We start from the raw sequence: 12,207 nt of genomic DNA, 5'->3' as shown, positions 1-12,207 counted from the left end.
TTAGCACAAGGAGAAGCTGGAGAAGCTGCGTCAGCAGGCGGAGACGTCGTGTAGCAGGCTGGGGAGGTACAGGATGCCCTTCGCCTGGACGGCCATCCACCTGGTCAACATCGTCAGCAGTGTGGGGGGGCTGGAGCGCTCCGACCCAGACTCTGACTCTGGTAGTTATGACCTCTGACCTCTACCAAACGCCCCCTGGTTTAATCACAGTTAGGATGTCAAGCACATACACAGATCAGTCCCTCCAGGATTTTGTGACATTCTTTTGTGATTTCTGCGGGGGGGGGGATGCTTGATTTTGTGGCAGCTTTTCTGAAATTCTGCGATACATTTTTAGGTGTTTTCTTTTCACGTTCATTTCATATAAAGCAATAAGTCATATGTGCTCAGTTTTAGGACGATTTTAAGTAGAATACATAAGACAAACAATTTAAACATCTAAAGTGCTCAATTCTGTTGATTTTCCTGAACAAACAGCTCTGTCATAATCCACTCACACACACCTCTCCTCTCCATCAGGCTTGGGGCTTGCTATCAATACGAGACGCACCTCCCATTCCTACTCATTCTCTCCCTCTCACTTAAAAAAAAAAAAAAGATTCAGAGCTGATCGATCACTTTCAATTTGAGGACTGTAATTTCTTGCTATTAACTTGTCTTCAAAATTCTTGAGCTTGTGATTTTTTTTCTCCTAAAATGGTCGTAAGGGAGATAAAGAACAGAACACGTAAAAATAAGAGTTGTGGTTGATTATTATTCCATTTTTTTTAATCCAGAAAGATGGTGCTTTCGTAAATCCCTATTAAGTTTTGCAGAGAGTTTAAAACGGCAAAGCTGACAAATTGCACTCAGTGCTTTGAGCAGCGCTCTCTATAGACAGACTGGGGAGAGCAGAGTGCCGACCACCCTACTAAAGCCAAGGTTAGACTGGGGAGAGCAGAGTGCCGACCACCCTACTAAAGCCAAGGTTAGACTGGGGAGAGCAGAGTGCCGACCACCCTACTAAAGCCAAGGTTAGACTGGGGAGAGCAGAGTGCCGACCACCCTACTAAAGCCAAGGTTAGACTGGGGAGAGCAGAGTGCCGACCACCCTACTAAAGCCAAGGTTAGCGTAGTAAAACGCCACTCACCTTGATTCTTTCAGTGCTTGCCACAGTCTTCCCTGCCGCTACTGTGGGAACTGTTCTGACATTCTCATATGCTTTGCTGATTCTAAGTGACTGTTGATTGTCGACTTTCTCTAGTTTCCAGAAACGTTTGGGAATTGTTTCGTATGGTCGTTAGCTGTTATTTTTGTTGGCAAATGAGATTTGTTTTCTGTACATTGTACTTACTGCCTGTCAGCCATCAACAATCACCCATCATCTTTGCACGTGAATACGCTGACAGGCCAGGGGGGGAAAACTTTGTTGACGTGTGGTTGGATTGGGCCATTTTCCACGGTAACTGTGCAGTAATTGGTTAAAAATTAAGAAACCTCTTTTGATTGGACCCTTTTTATGCACTAACAGTGCGGGAATTGGTCAAAATTGCGAGCTCTCGCATAATATGCGCTGATTGGTTGATTTTGCATCGAATTATGCGATCGTAGAATCTTGGAGGGACTGACAGGTTCTCTCTTAATATACACTTGGAAATACATGTTGGAATTCCTTACATCAGTCACACTCAGACACTTCTTGTTGAATAGTGGATATAACAAAAGTGTCACAATTTCATAATAAGTATGTAATAATTGTTATTTAATCTCGAAACGGATGACTTGTCTTTTTGTCAGAGCGGAAAGGCCATGGAACATGGAACGAGAGAAAGAAGAAAGGGTTTGAGCGGATGAGTGTAGGAGAGGACATGTGTAACTTTGCCACCTTCCGTCCAGCCACTCTCACAGTCACCAACTTCTTCAAACAGGTCAGTCAGAATGTTGTGTGTGTGTGTGTGTGTGTGTGTGTGCTACCCAGGTGTACAGTGCCTATGATAAGTATTCATCCCACCAGGATTTTTTTTTAAATTTTGTTGCGTTACAAATTGGTATTGAAATGTTATAAATGTTGACAAGTAATTGAAATGACTTGGTTATCTAAGTATTCACCCCCTTTGTTATGGCAAGCCTAAATCATTTCAGGAGTAAAAATGTGCTTAACAGATCATATAATAAGTGGTATGGACTCACTCTGTGTGCAATAATAGGGGTTAACATGATTTCTGAATGACAACCTCATCTCCGTACCCCACACATACTTTTATCTGTAAGGTCCCTTAGTCACGTAGTGAATTTCAAGCACAGATTCAACCACAAAGAGGAATATTCAGTTGTTAGTTACACTTTGGATGGTGTATCAAAACACTGTCACGACAAAGATACAGGCATCCTTCCTAACTGAGTTGCTGGAGAGGAAGGAAACCACTCAGGGTTTTCACCATGAGGCCAATTGTGATTTTAAAACAGAGTTTAATGGCTTGCTTGCCAAAATCTTGTAATATCCCTTTAAATCTCCTAGAAAATGTAATGCAAGACTTGAAGAAAGTGCTGTCTAGCAATTAGCTTGAAGAAATTGGAAAAGAATAATGGGCAAATATTTCACAACCAAGATGTGCAAAGCTCTTAGACTTACTCAAAAAGACGCACAGCTGTAATTGCTGCCAAAGGTGTTTCTGACATGTGTTGACTCAGGGTGAATACTGATTTAATCAAGAAATGTTTTTCATAAAATCGTATACAAATATAAATTATCTTCTACTTTGACATTGCAGAGTATTTTCTCTATTTGAATCCCAATTTATAACAATAAAATGTGAAATCCATTGGATATGAATACTTGTTATAGTCACTTTAACCTGTCTCAGATGTGTCTGTGTGCCGATATACTATGATCTCTGTATCTGTAGGAGGGGGACAGGCTGAGTGATGAAGACCTCTACAAGTTTCTGGCAGACATGCGCAGACCATCCTCTGTCCTACGCAGACTGAGACCTGTCACAGGTACCTATAGGAGGGGGACAGGCTAATTGATGAAAACCTCTACAAGTTTCTGGCTGACATGCACAGCACACACACACAAATGTTTATATGTAATTACCTGCACAAAATTCCTATAGGAATAGAGAATATATTTGATGTTCACAGGTGTAACCTTGTTTTTCTCTCTTCCTGCTCCTTCTGTCCCTAGCCCAGTTGAAGATAGACATCTCTCCAGCCCCAGACTCTCCTCACTACTGCCTGTCTCCTGAGCTGCTCCATGTCAAGCCCTACCCTGACCCGAGGGTGCGCCCCACCAAGGAGGTGCTGGAGTTCCCTGCCCGCTATGTCTACACCCCTCACACCACCTACAGGTCAGTCTACACTGCTTATATCACCTACAGGTCAGTCTACACCCCTCACACCACCTACAGGTCAGTCTACGCCCCTCACACCACCTACAGGTCAGTCTACGCCCCTCACACCACCTACAGGTCAGTCTACGCCCCTCACACCACCTACAGGTCAGTCTACACACCTCACACCACCTACAGGTCAGTCTACACCCCTCACACCACCTACAGGTCAATCTACACACCTACAGTAGACTCTCATACACTGTCATAGATCATACATAGATTTGACATGTCATGTGCTGCATAAACACCACAGATCAGAAATGATATTTGCAGATTTTTATTTGCACACAAAATATACAATATGACAGCAGTAAGAATGAATTAGAATTAAAATAAAGAACATGTACAATAAAAAAAGGGCTTGTGTTGAACACAATTAATTGTATTCTGAAATATAATACAGTGGTATAAATATATAATGTTATTGTAGTTCAGTTTATTGGGTGGGAATGTTTGTTCTGTGTGAATTATGGTTGAATGAGTAGACGGGTAAAGTCATGGAGTGTATTAGCTACAGTAGCGGGTGTTGAGATTCAGTGGAACCATCAGGTGTTGTGACTAAGGACTGGCTGTCTCCTGGCTTCACTCTGAAATAAAAACAAAGCAAACTTCGTCAAACACGGCGTCCATCACTACATCAATCATGGGCAGATTCTATTTAGCATTTTTCAAACTATGTTCAGCTATTATACACACCAGTTTCTGTAGCTTGGTCAACTGTTGGTTGTGACTCTCAATGCTCTGTTTTTGGAACTTTGTCCATGTTAGCAGGCCCTCCAGAACTCTGGAGTGTTTTAACGCTCTATCCTGAAAACACACACGCACATCTGAATTTATGAATGGAATAGAACAGATTGAGTGTGTTGGCATTGGATTGTTTGGCGTAATCTGTGTGTGATTGAGAAGTGTACTTTACCTTTAATTCCTGTATGCTGTTGGGGGGGTAGTTCTGAAGGTATGTCTCTAGGTTGATCACCTTGGTCCTAAGATCCCCCTCCTCCTGCTCCACCCGGGCCACCTTGCCCTCGGCCTCCTCAGCCTCTGACTGCAGCCCAGCCATCTGGCCCTTGGAAAAGAGCATCTGGCTTTAAATCCTCTCCCTCCCACTGATCTCAGACCAGCTGCTCAAACTGCCTTGGCCTCAACATACACTGGCTGGCCAATGCCATTCTCTGTTCTCAGAACATTAAGATCTATATTGAGTAAACAAAACGAACATGTACATGGCTCTGTGTTTATGTTGAATAGCTAGCCAGATAATCGAGTGCTCAGGTTCATGGCAGTTATTGGCCCATTCAGCCAAATAGCCAATGGTGTCTGTTCAGCTGTTCTCTCTCCCTGTTGGAGCCCAGAGGAATAGAGCTTATCTGACTGACTGGGATTTCAGATTGTTGGCAAAGTAGGGTTATCTCTGTCTGCCCTGTCGCTCTGGAGTGAAATCCACAAATTGATCATAATTTTAAGTGCTTAACCCTCTACCAATTGATGACACTGTCAGAGTTAGTTTGAGGTGTCTGACTGGGTGTGTTTTACTCCAGTAAATAGATAAATCTAAAGTACACCTGACAGAGTAGCTAAGGTGCAAGATTGAAATTCTACTGAATAAAAAGCCTCTGCCCACTTAGAGCTATGCACATTTCAGTAATTTAATTGGCAGGTTTCCGTTCACAGTAGACCTTCGTCAGAGCAGGACGAGTATGTTTCCTCACCTGTATCTGTCCTAGCACCTGTCTCATCTGTCTGTCCTTCTCTGCGGCCTGGCCTGCCTCCTGGCCCAGCCTCTCCAGCCTCTCCTCATGTCTCCTCAGCGACCTCTCGATCCGAGCGAACTTGGCATCGGTGCTCTCGTAGACGTGGTGCAGGGTCTCGCTGAACTGCAGCACGCCGTACATCAGCACGTTCATGTCATCAATGGGGGCAGCCTGGTTGTTCTTCTGGGCCTTCCGGACGGGGCTGGCTGGGATCCCTGTTAAACACATGGCCATACACAGCAGGCAGAGTAGTGTGGCCCTCATCCTGACCTGAGGACAGAGGCTATAAAGAGAGATTATTTATTTGTCTCTTCAGAGAGACTATCGACTCGAAATCTTGTGAGAATCGCCCAGTGCCCCTTCCTATGCCTGTTTGCCTTAAAGCTTTATTAAGGGTGTTGTTGATCCTCAGTTGTCGTTAAAAAGGTACCTTTTCTTAGCTGTATGTCTAAGTGCCTCAGGTCTGTAGTATCTTTTTCATCTCACATCGGATATCAGTAATGATACGACTCTTTTATATTGGGTGTTCAAAATGACTGTGAAACATTAGCTCAGTCGTGGTCCAATCAGAGATCAGCTCTGTGGCCTTAGTCAGGCTGACCTTGGCATTCATCCCAACCTCTGGAGTAACTCTGTCAGGCCTCCAGGTGTCAAATACACATAACCTACATTAACATCAACTGAGTCTCTGTTTGTCCTGGTAGATATGGACCAGGGCCTGGTTGTATAAAACATCTCAAATTTAACTTTAAGTTAGATGCACAAAACATTTTAAGGTGAATTTCTCTCTTAAATGAAGTGAAAAGATTACGAGGTCCCTTAAGTGCTTCGTTCCGTATGGATCTCAATGTCAACAGAATTTGTGAAGGTGAATGTTTTCCTCTGCCCTGGTTGCAAAAGGAAAACATCAACCAGCTAGCTAGTTACTTAGCTAAACAATGGAAGGTGCACAATCAATGGCTACAAAGCCATCTGGCTAGTTAGCTACCTACTCTGTAAGTTAGCTTGACGTTTTAGAAATGAATAGAAACAAGTTGAGGAAAAAGTAAAGAAAATAAACTTGTTTTGTTATCTTCTGAATCAATTTGTTTCTCCCGTCTTGAATGTATAAGTTTTTCATTTTGCAATCTCCCCAAAATAAATGCCCTTTGACAAGACCTTCAGTCAGTAATCTGGTCATCTCCATGGTAACCAGGTCATTTTTCTGCCATACATGCCTTCAAACTATCCTTAAGTACCCTTAAGTATGCCCTTACCTATGGGAAATGTTTGAGGGGCTCTGCAACACCGTTCAACAATTATCTTAGGTACGGGAACATTATTCCTTAAGGTAAATCCTTAAGAGAAACACTTAAGATGTTTTATGCAACCGGGCACAGTATTATATTGGGCTGACCAATCAGACCATGACGATATGTCACACTGCTCTGTGTTGTTTGTGAGTGTGTGGATACTAGATAAATGAGCAATGTTCTTGCTAAGTAAATGACATTCTGGATTGGAATATACTGGTATGCTCTGAATTTCTCTCACATGTTTGACTTGGACAGGAGTTGAAGGTCACTCACACCCTGCTCGGTCACACATGCTTCCTCGAAACACATGGTTTCTCTCTCCCAATCCTTCTCACTTTATAGGCCTAATTGTTAAGATTTCTTTTTTGATTTGTTATACATCTGCAGTAAATCAGCAATGACCTAATACCACCCTTTAATTTAGGCTAGATATTCTGTTTTTGTAGTCACGTGCCAGATAGAATTGATTTGACCATACATGTTCCCTGTGGTCCATGCGTTAGTTAGGAGGGAGGATATGTTGGCAGGCAGCCGCAGCGTGTAGGCTAGCTGAGCTGAAACTAGTGTAATGACCCCTCTATGCCTTCCGGGTTGTATAATGGAATTCAAATTCACGGACATTTCTTTCTTCTCCCTCATCTTGTCCTCCTCCTCTCCACTTCCAGGAACCTGCTCTATATCTACCCCCAGAGCCTGAACTTCAGCAGTCGGCAGGGCTCAGTCAGGAACATTGCTGTCAAGGTGCAGTTCATGGCAGGAGAGGATCCCAGTCTGGCCATGCCGGTGAGTGATTGGTGGACTGGTGAAGCAGGCCAATCACAAAACAGGAAACCTCTACAGATTTGTAACACAGTGCTCTCAGAACAATGGTGTCCCCCTCACAAAGAAAAGCCTGATGCTGTGAAATATGATGTGCCCCACAAGAGTAGGTCACTCTACAAGAATGTCTAGTGTGTTTAACTGAGTTGGGGGTAGGTAATCCTAGTTCCTGTTTTTTGGAAACAGCCAACCTTTTTGATGGTTATAACAAACTGAAGGAGGGTTTTACTGCAGAATTAACTTCCTGTCTAAAAGCTGTGGTGTTGTTCAGTGCAGTGGATTCTTAATCCGATTGGAGCCTTTAGGACACACCCTAATCTAATCTGGGACCCTGGCAACAATGTCCTAATCCATTGAAGGAGCCCTGTGGAGACTTCTAAACAACTATTGGACATATTCCCAGTCCATAAAATGTCAAACAAAAAAACGAATATTCAATTAATGATGTTTAGAAACCAGCTAATTATCAATGACTTCATCGGGAAGACTTCCAACTGTAATGCTAAGGAAGCTTCCATTTAATTTAGTGTGACATGTTATTTACATAGCAGTTCTGAGAAGGATTCTGGTCAATTCCTTTATGGACATACAGAGTTACTAAACATTAGGCCATGACAGACTGACCAGGTGAAAGCTTTGATCCCTTATTGATGTCAATTGTTAAATCCACAGTGTAGCTGGAGGGGAGCAGACAGGTTGAATATGGATTTTTAGGTTTATAGACAGTTGAGACATGGATTGTGCCATTCAGAGGGTGAATGGACAAGACAAACAATGTAAGTGCCTTTGAACAGAGTATAGTAGCAGGTGCCAGGCGCCGGTTTGAGTGTGTCAAGAACTGCAACGCTGCTGGGTTTTTCACGCTCAACAGTTTCCCTTGTGTATCAAGAATGCTCTGAGGGCAAAGGTGGTGCGGGGGGGTGTTTTGTGCAAGGGCATAGATCCAATAAACACCGTCTCCTCTCATCATAATAGGTGATCTTTGGGAAATCCAGCTGTGCTGAGTTCTTCACGGAGGCTTATTCACCCGTCATCTACCATGACAAGTAAGAGCCTGTTCCCTTCCACACCTTTCCTGTTACACTCATCCTCTCATTCTTTCTCTCCTCCTCCCCCCCTTCCCTCTCTCACCTATCACTCTCTCTTCCACACTCATCCTCTCATTCTGCCTCTTTCCTCCTCCCCTTCCCTCCTCCTCCCCTTCCCTCTCTCACCTATCACTCTCTTCCACACTCATCCTCTCATTCTGTCTCTCCTCCTCCCCTTCCCTCCTCCTCCCCTTCCCTCTCTCACCTATCACTCTCTCTTCCACACTCATCCTCTCATTCTCTCTCCTCCTCCCCTTCCCTCTCTCACCTATCACTCTCTCTTCCACACTCATTCTCTCATTCTGTCTCTTTCCTCCTCCCCTTCCCTCCTCCTCCCCTTCCCTCTCACCTATCACTCTCTTCCACACTCTTCCTCTCTTTCTGTCTCTTTCCTCCTCCCCTTCCCTCCTCCTCCCCTTCCCTCTCTCACCTATCACTCTCTCTCCCCTCAGGTCTCCAGAGTTCTATGAGGAGGTGAAGATGAAGATTCCAGCCAACCTGACGGACAACCACCACCTCCTGTTCACCTTCTACCACATCAGCTGTCAGCCCAAACAGAACACGCCCCTGGAGACCCCTGTGGGATACACCGTGAGTACGCTTCACTGGGACCCAGAGGTTTTTCCACTTACCTGACCAGGGAAACCTATGGACCCAAGTTAGGGTGCCTCCCTACCCATTACATACCTCAGTTACAAGCTACTAATATTTAGGCCTTTGAAACACTAGAAGTGAAATCAGTGATTGGCTGTGCTGTGTCTTTTATTTATGTGTGATGTAACATGGTGCATTAAATTGTCTGTCCACAGTGGATTCCTCTGATGCAACATGGCCGCCTACGGACCGGTTCCTTCAGTCTGCCCGTCTCTGTGGAGAAACCACCACCCAGCTACTCCGTCCTCACCCCTGACGTAAGTGTGCGAGCACATGCATGCTCAGTTCTCATCAACTCACGAGTTTGTATGCTTAGTTTGTGTGTGGCTGAGTTTTGATGTAGGTAATGTGTGTGTATTGCAGGTGCAGCTTCCAGGCATGAAGTGGGTGGATAATCACAAGCAGGTGTTCAATGTGGAGGTGACAGCTGCCTCCTCAGTTCACACTCAGGTAACTCTCTTTCTCTCGCTCTCTCTCTCTCCCTCTCTCACTTCTCTCCTCTCTCTCTCTCTCTCTCTCTCTCTCTCTCTCTTTACCTCACTTTCTCTAATACTCTAGTCAATGGGATTGTAAATTAAATGAATTACCCCCCCCCCCCCCCCCCCATGTGACTTTGTCTCTTAGGACCCCCACCTGGATAAGTTCTTCACCCTGTGTTATGTCCTGGAGGAGTACTCGTTCCCGTTCCGTCTGAAGGACTGTATCATCAGTGAGGCCAACGTGGAGGGTGAGCTGAAGGCCAGCATGACCGGCCTGCGGGGGGCGCTACTCGACACCTGCGTCCGCTTCCTCCACCAGCTGCTCTCCAAACTCATCCTGCTCATCGTCCACCCGCCCGTCATCGCAGGACAGATCGGTGAGTGGCTTGGCTGACTTTACAGAGGGTGGCCATCTTAGATTGACTCATCACTCATCGCCCTTTCAAGATCCTCATCTCCCGCAGAAACACTCCTGGTCAAATATTTCTCCCAGGTCTAGGATACATTTTTCAAATATTTTATGTCTACGCTCGATTGAGCTTGCCTTGTACAATGTAATAAATGGAACAGTCCCAAAAGTGCAAACCCATGTGTGATCTCTGCCTCTTTTTCCCCATTCCCATCTCTCAGTGAACCTGGGCCGTGCAGCGTTCGAGGCCATGTCCCTGCTGGTCAACCAGATCCATAAGAACCTGGAGGGGAACCAGGACCAGCATGGCAGGAACAACCTTCTGGCCTCCTACATCCACTACTGCTTCCACCTGCCCACTGCTGAGCCTGCCATGCCCCCTACTGGTGAGGAATGGAACAGCAGACAATGAAGATACACTATATCTCCACACCAGCTGTAATGATGTAGTCCCAATGCTTTCAAGGAAGAGTATTTTAATCTATCCATGTCTCTGATGTGCTTGGGTGTGATTAATTTAACCTTGTGGTTGGAGAATTCTCACTCAAGTACTAAAATGAGCATAAGTGTGTCTTTTGGTATCAGTGCCCTCCTCTTCTCCCTGACCAGGGGGTGCCACCCCGGCCTACGAGCTGCCCATCCAGTACGCCACGTTGTCCAGGGCAACGGCCCGCCCCAGCACCCTGCACCTGGCCCGCTCCAAGAGCATCAGTAACTCCAACCCTGACCTGGCCAGCACCCCCACGTCACCTGACGAGGAGGTGCAGAGGATCATCGGCAGCAAGGTCAGTTCTACCTCCAATACAAATCAAATGGTATTAATTTGAGTTCTCGCATTGGCTCCTCTCCGGTAATACAGCTATGTTAGACATTGCCTTTTTCCTGTCTAGGTACTGTAAATACAACCTGTTCTGTCCTCTGTCCTGTCTAGGTACTGTAAATACAAATACAACCTGTTCTGTCCTCTGTCTTGGGTGTTTGTCTGGACTGTCTAGGTACTGTAAATACAGCCTGTTCTGTCCTGTCTAGGTACTGTAAATACAGCCTGTCCTGTCTAGGTACTGTAAATACAACCTGTCCTGTCTAGGTACTGTAAATACAACCTGTCCTGTCTAGGTACTGTAAATACAGCCTGTTCTGTCCTGTCTATGTACTGTAAATACAGCCTGTTCTGTCCTGTCTAGGTACTGTAAATACAGCCTGTTCTGTCCTGTCTAGGTACTCCTGTTCTGTCCTGTCTATGTACTGTAAATACAGCCTGTCCTGTCTAGGTACTGTAAATACAGCCTGTTCTGTCCTGTCTAGGTACTGTAAATACAACCTGTTCTGTCCTGTCTAGGTACTGTAAATACAACCTGTTCTGTCCTGTCTAGGTACTGTAAATACAGCCTGTCCTGTCTAGGTACTTTAAATACAACCTGTCCTGTCTAGGCACTGTAAATACAACCTGTCCTGTCTAGGCACTGTAAATACAACCTGTCCTGTCTAGGCACTGTAAATACAACCTGTTCTGTCATGTCTAGGCACTGTAAATACAACCTGTCCTGTCTAGGCACTGTAAATACAACCTGTCCTGTCTAGGCACTGTAAATACAACCTGTCCTGTCTAGGCACTGTAAATACAACCTGTCCTGTCTAGGCACTGTAAATACAACCTGTTCTGTCATGTCTAGGTACTTTTAATACAACCTGTCCTGTCTAGGCACTGTAAATACAACCTGTCCTGTCTAGGCACTGTAAATACAACCTGTCCTGTCTAGGCACTGTAAATACAACCTGTTCTGTCATGTCTAGGTACTTTTAATACAACCTGTCCTGTCTAGGCACTGTAAATACAACCTGTCCTGTCTAGGCACTGTAAATACAACCTGTCCTGTCTAGGCACTGTAAATACAACCTGTCCTGTCTAGGCACTGTAAATACAACCTGTTCTGTCATGTCTAGGTACTTTAAATACAACCTGTCCTGTCTAGGCACTGTAAATACAACCTGTCCTGTCTAGGCACTGTAAATACAACCTGTCCTGTCTAGGCACTGTAAATACAACCTGTCCTGTCTAGGCACTGTAAATACAACCTGTTCCGTTTCTTCTCTAGTTGGGGAAGCAAAGGCACTACGTGACAAACTCCTGAATATGTTATCTGTGTGCTTATGATAGTGTTGCTGCCTCTTCCAGTCTAAAAGTAGACACTTACTCAAATCGGGGTTAAATGGCATTCTGGCTGTTTAAATGTACGCGGAATGTCTGTCTGATGTGTTTCCTGTGAATAAACATACAATCAGACTCCCCTCGTCCTCCTGTAGTGGCCCTCCAGTGTCATATCTTGATATGCATGC

The 12,207-nt window shown here is 44.9% G+C and overlaps 2 protein-coding genes across 7 annotated transcripts in view; one reads left to right on the top strand and one right to left on the bottom strand.

Moving 5' to 3' along the window:
* LOC115104234 (dedicator of cytokinesis protein 7-like) overlaps window positions 1-12,207 on the top strand; it is a 41,463-nt gene that overhangs the window by 15,165 nt on the left and 14,091 nt on the right. For all 6 annotated transcript variants that reach the window (XM_065006494.1, XM_065006495.1, XM_065006491.1 and 3 more), the window contains exons 10-21: window positions 5-161; window positions 1,778-1,908; window positions 2,887-2,980; window positions 3,168-3,330; window positions 7,087-7,204; window positions 8,216-8,286; window positions 8,781-8,919; window positions 9,138-9,239; window positions 9,346-9,432; window positions 9,607-9,838; window positions 10,092-10,256; window positions 10,480-10,655. In XM_065006494.1, coding sequence (XP_064862566.1) covers window positions 5-161; window positions 1,778-1,908; window positions 2,887-2,980; window positions 3,168-3,330; window positions 7,087-7,204; window positions 8,216-8,286; window positions 8,781-8,919; window positions 9,138-9,239; window positions 9,346-9,432; window positions 9,607-9,838; window positions 10,092-10,256; window positions 10,480-10,655 — 1,635 coding nt within the window. The remainder of the gene's footprint in view (window positions 1-4; window positions 162-1,777; window positions 1,909-2,886; window positions 2,981-3,167; window positions 3,331-7,086; window positions 7,205-8,215; window positions 8,287-8,780; window positions 8,920-9,137; window positions 9,240-9,345; window positions 9,433-9,606; window positions 9,839-10,091; window positions 10,257-10,479; window positions 10,656-12,207) is intronic.
* LOC115104232 (uncharacterized) lies at window positions 3,637-5,600 on the bottom strand. The gene is made up of 5 exons (XM_029625541.2): window positions 5,557-5,600; window positions 5,085-5,409; window positions 4,292-4,441; window positions 4,072-4,182; window positions 3,637-3,962 (listed from the first exon to the last, which is right to left on the bottom strand). The coding sequence occupies exons 2-5, from the start codon at window positions 5,388-5,390 to the stop codon at window positions 3,921-3,923; spliced, it is 609 nt and encodes a 202-aa protein (XP_029481401.1). The 5' UTR covers window positions 5,391-5,409; window positions 5,557-5,600; the 3' UTR covers window positions 3,637-3,920.

Source organism: Oncorhynchus nerka, linkage group LG21 (assembly GCF_034236695.1).
Source record: "Oncorhynchus nerka isolate Pitt River linkage group LG21, Oner_Uvic_2.0, whole genome shotgun sequence".
NCBI classification, from domain to species: Eukaryota; Metazoa; Chordata; class Actinopteri; order Salmoniformes; family Salmonidae; genus Oncorhynchus; species Oncorhynchus nerka.
This window is presented reverse-complemented; position numbering and strand designations above follow the sequence as displayed.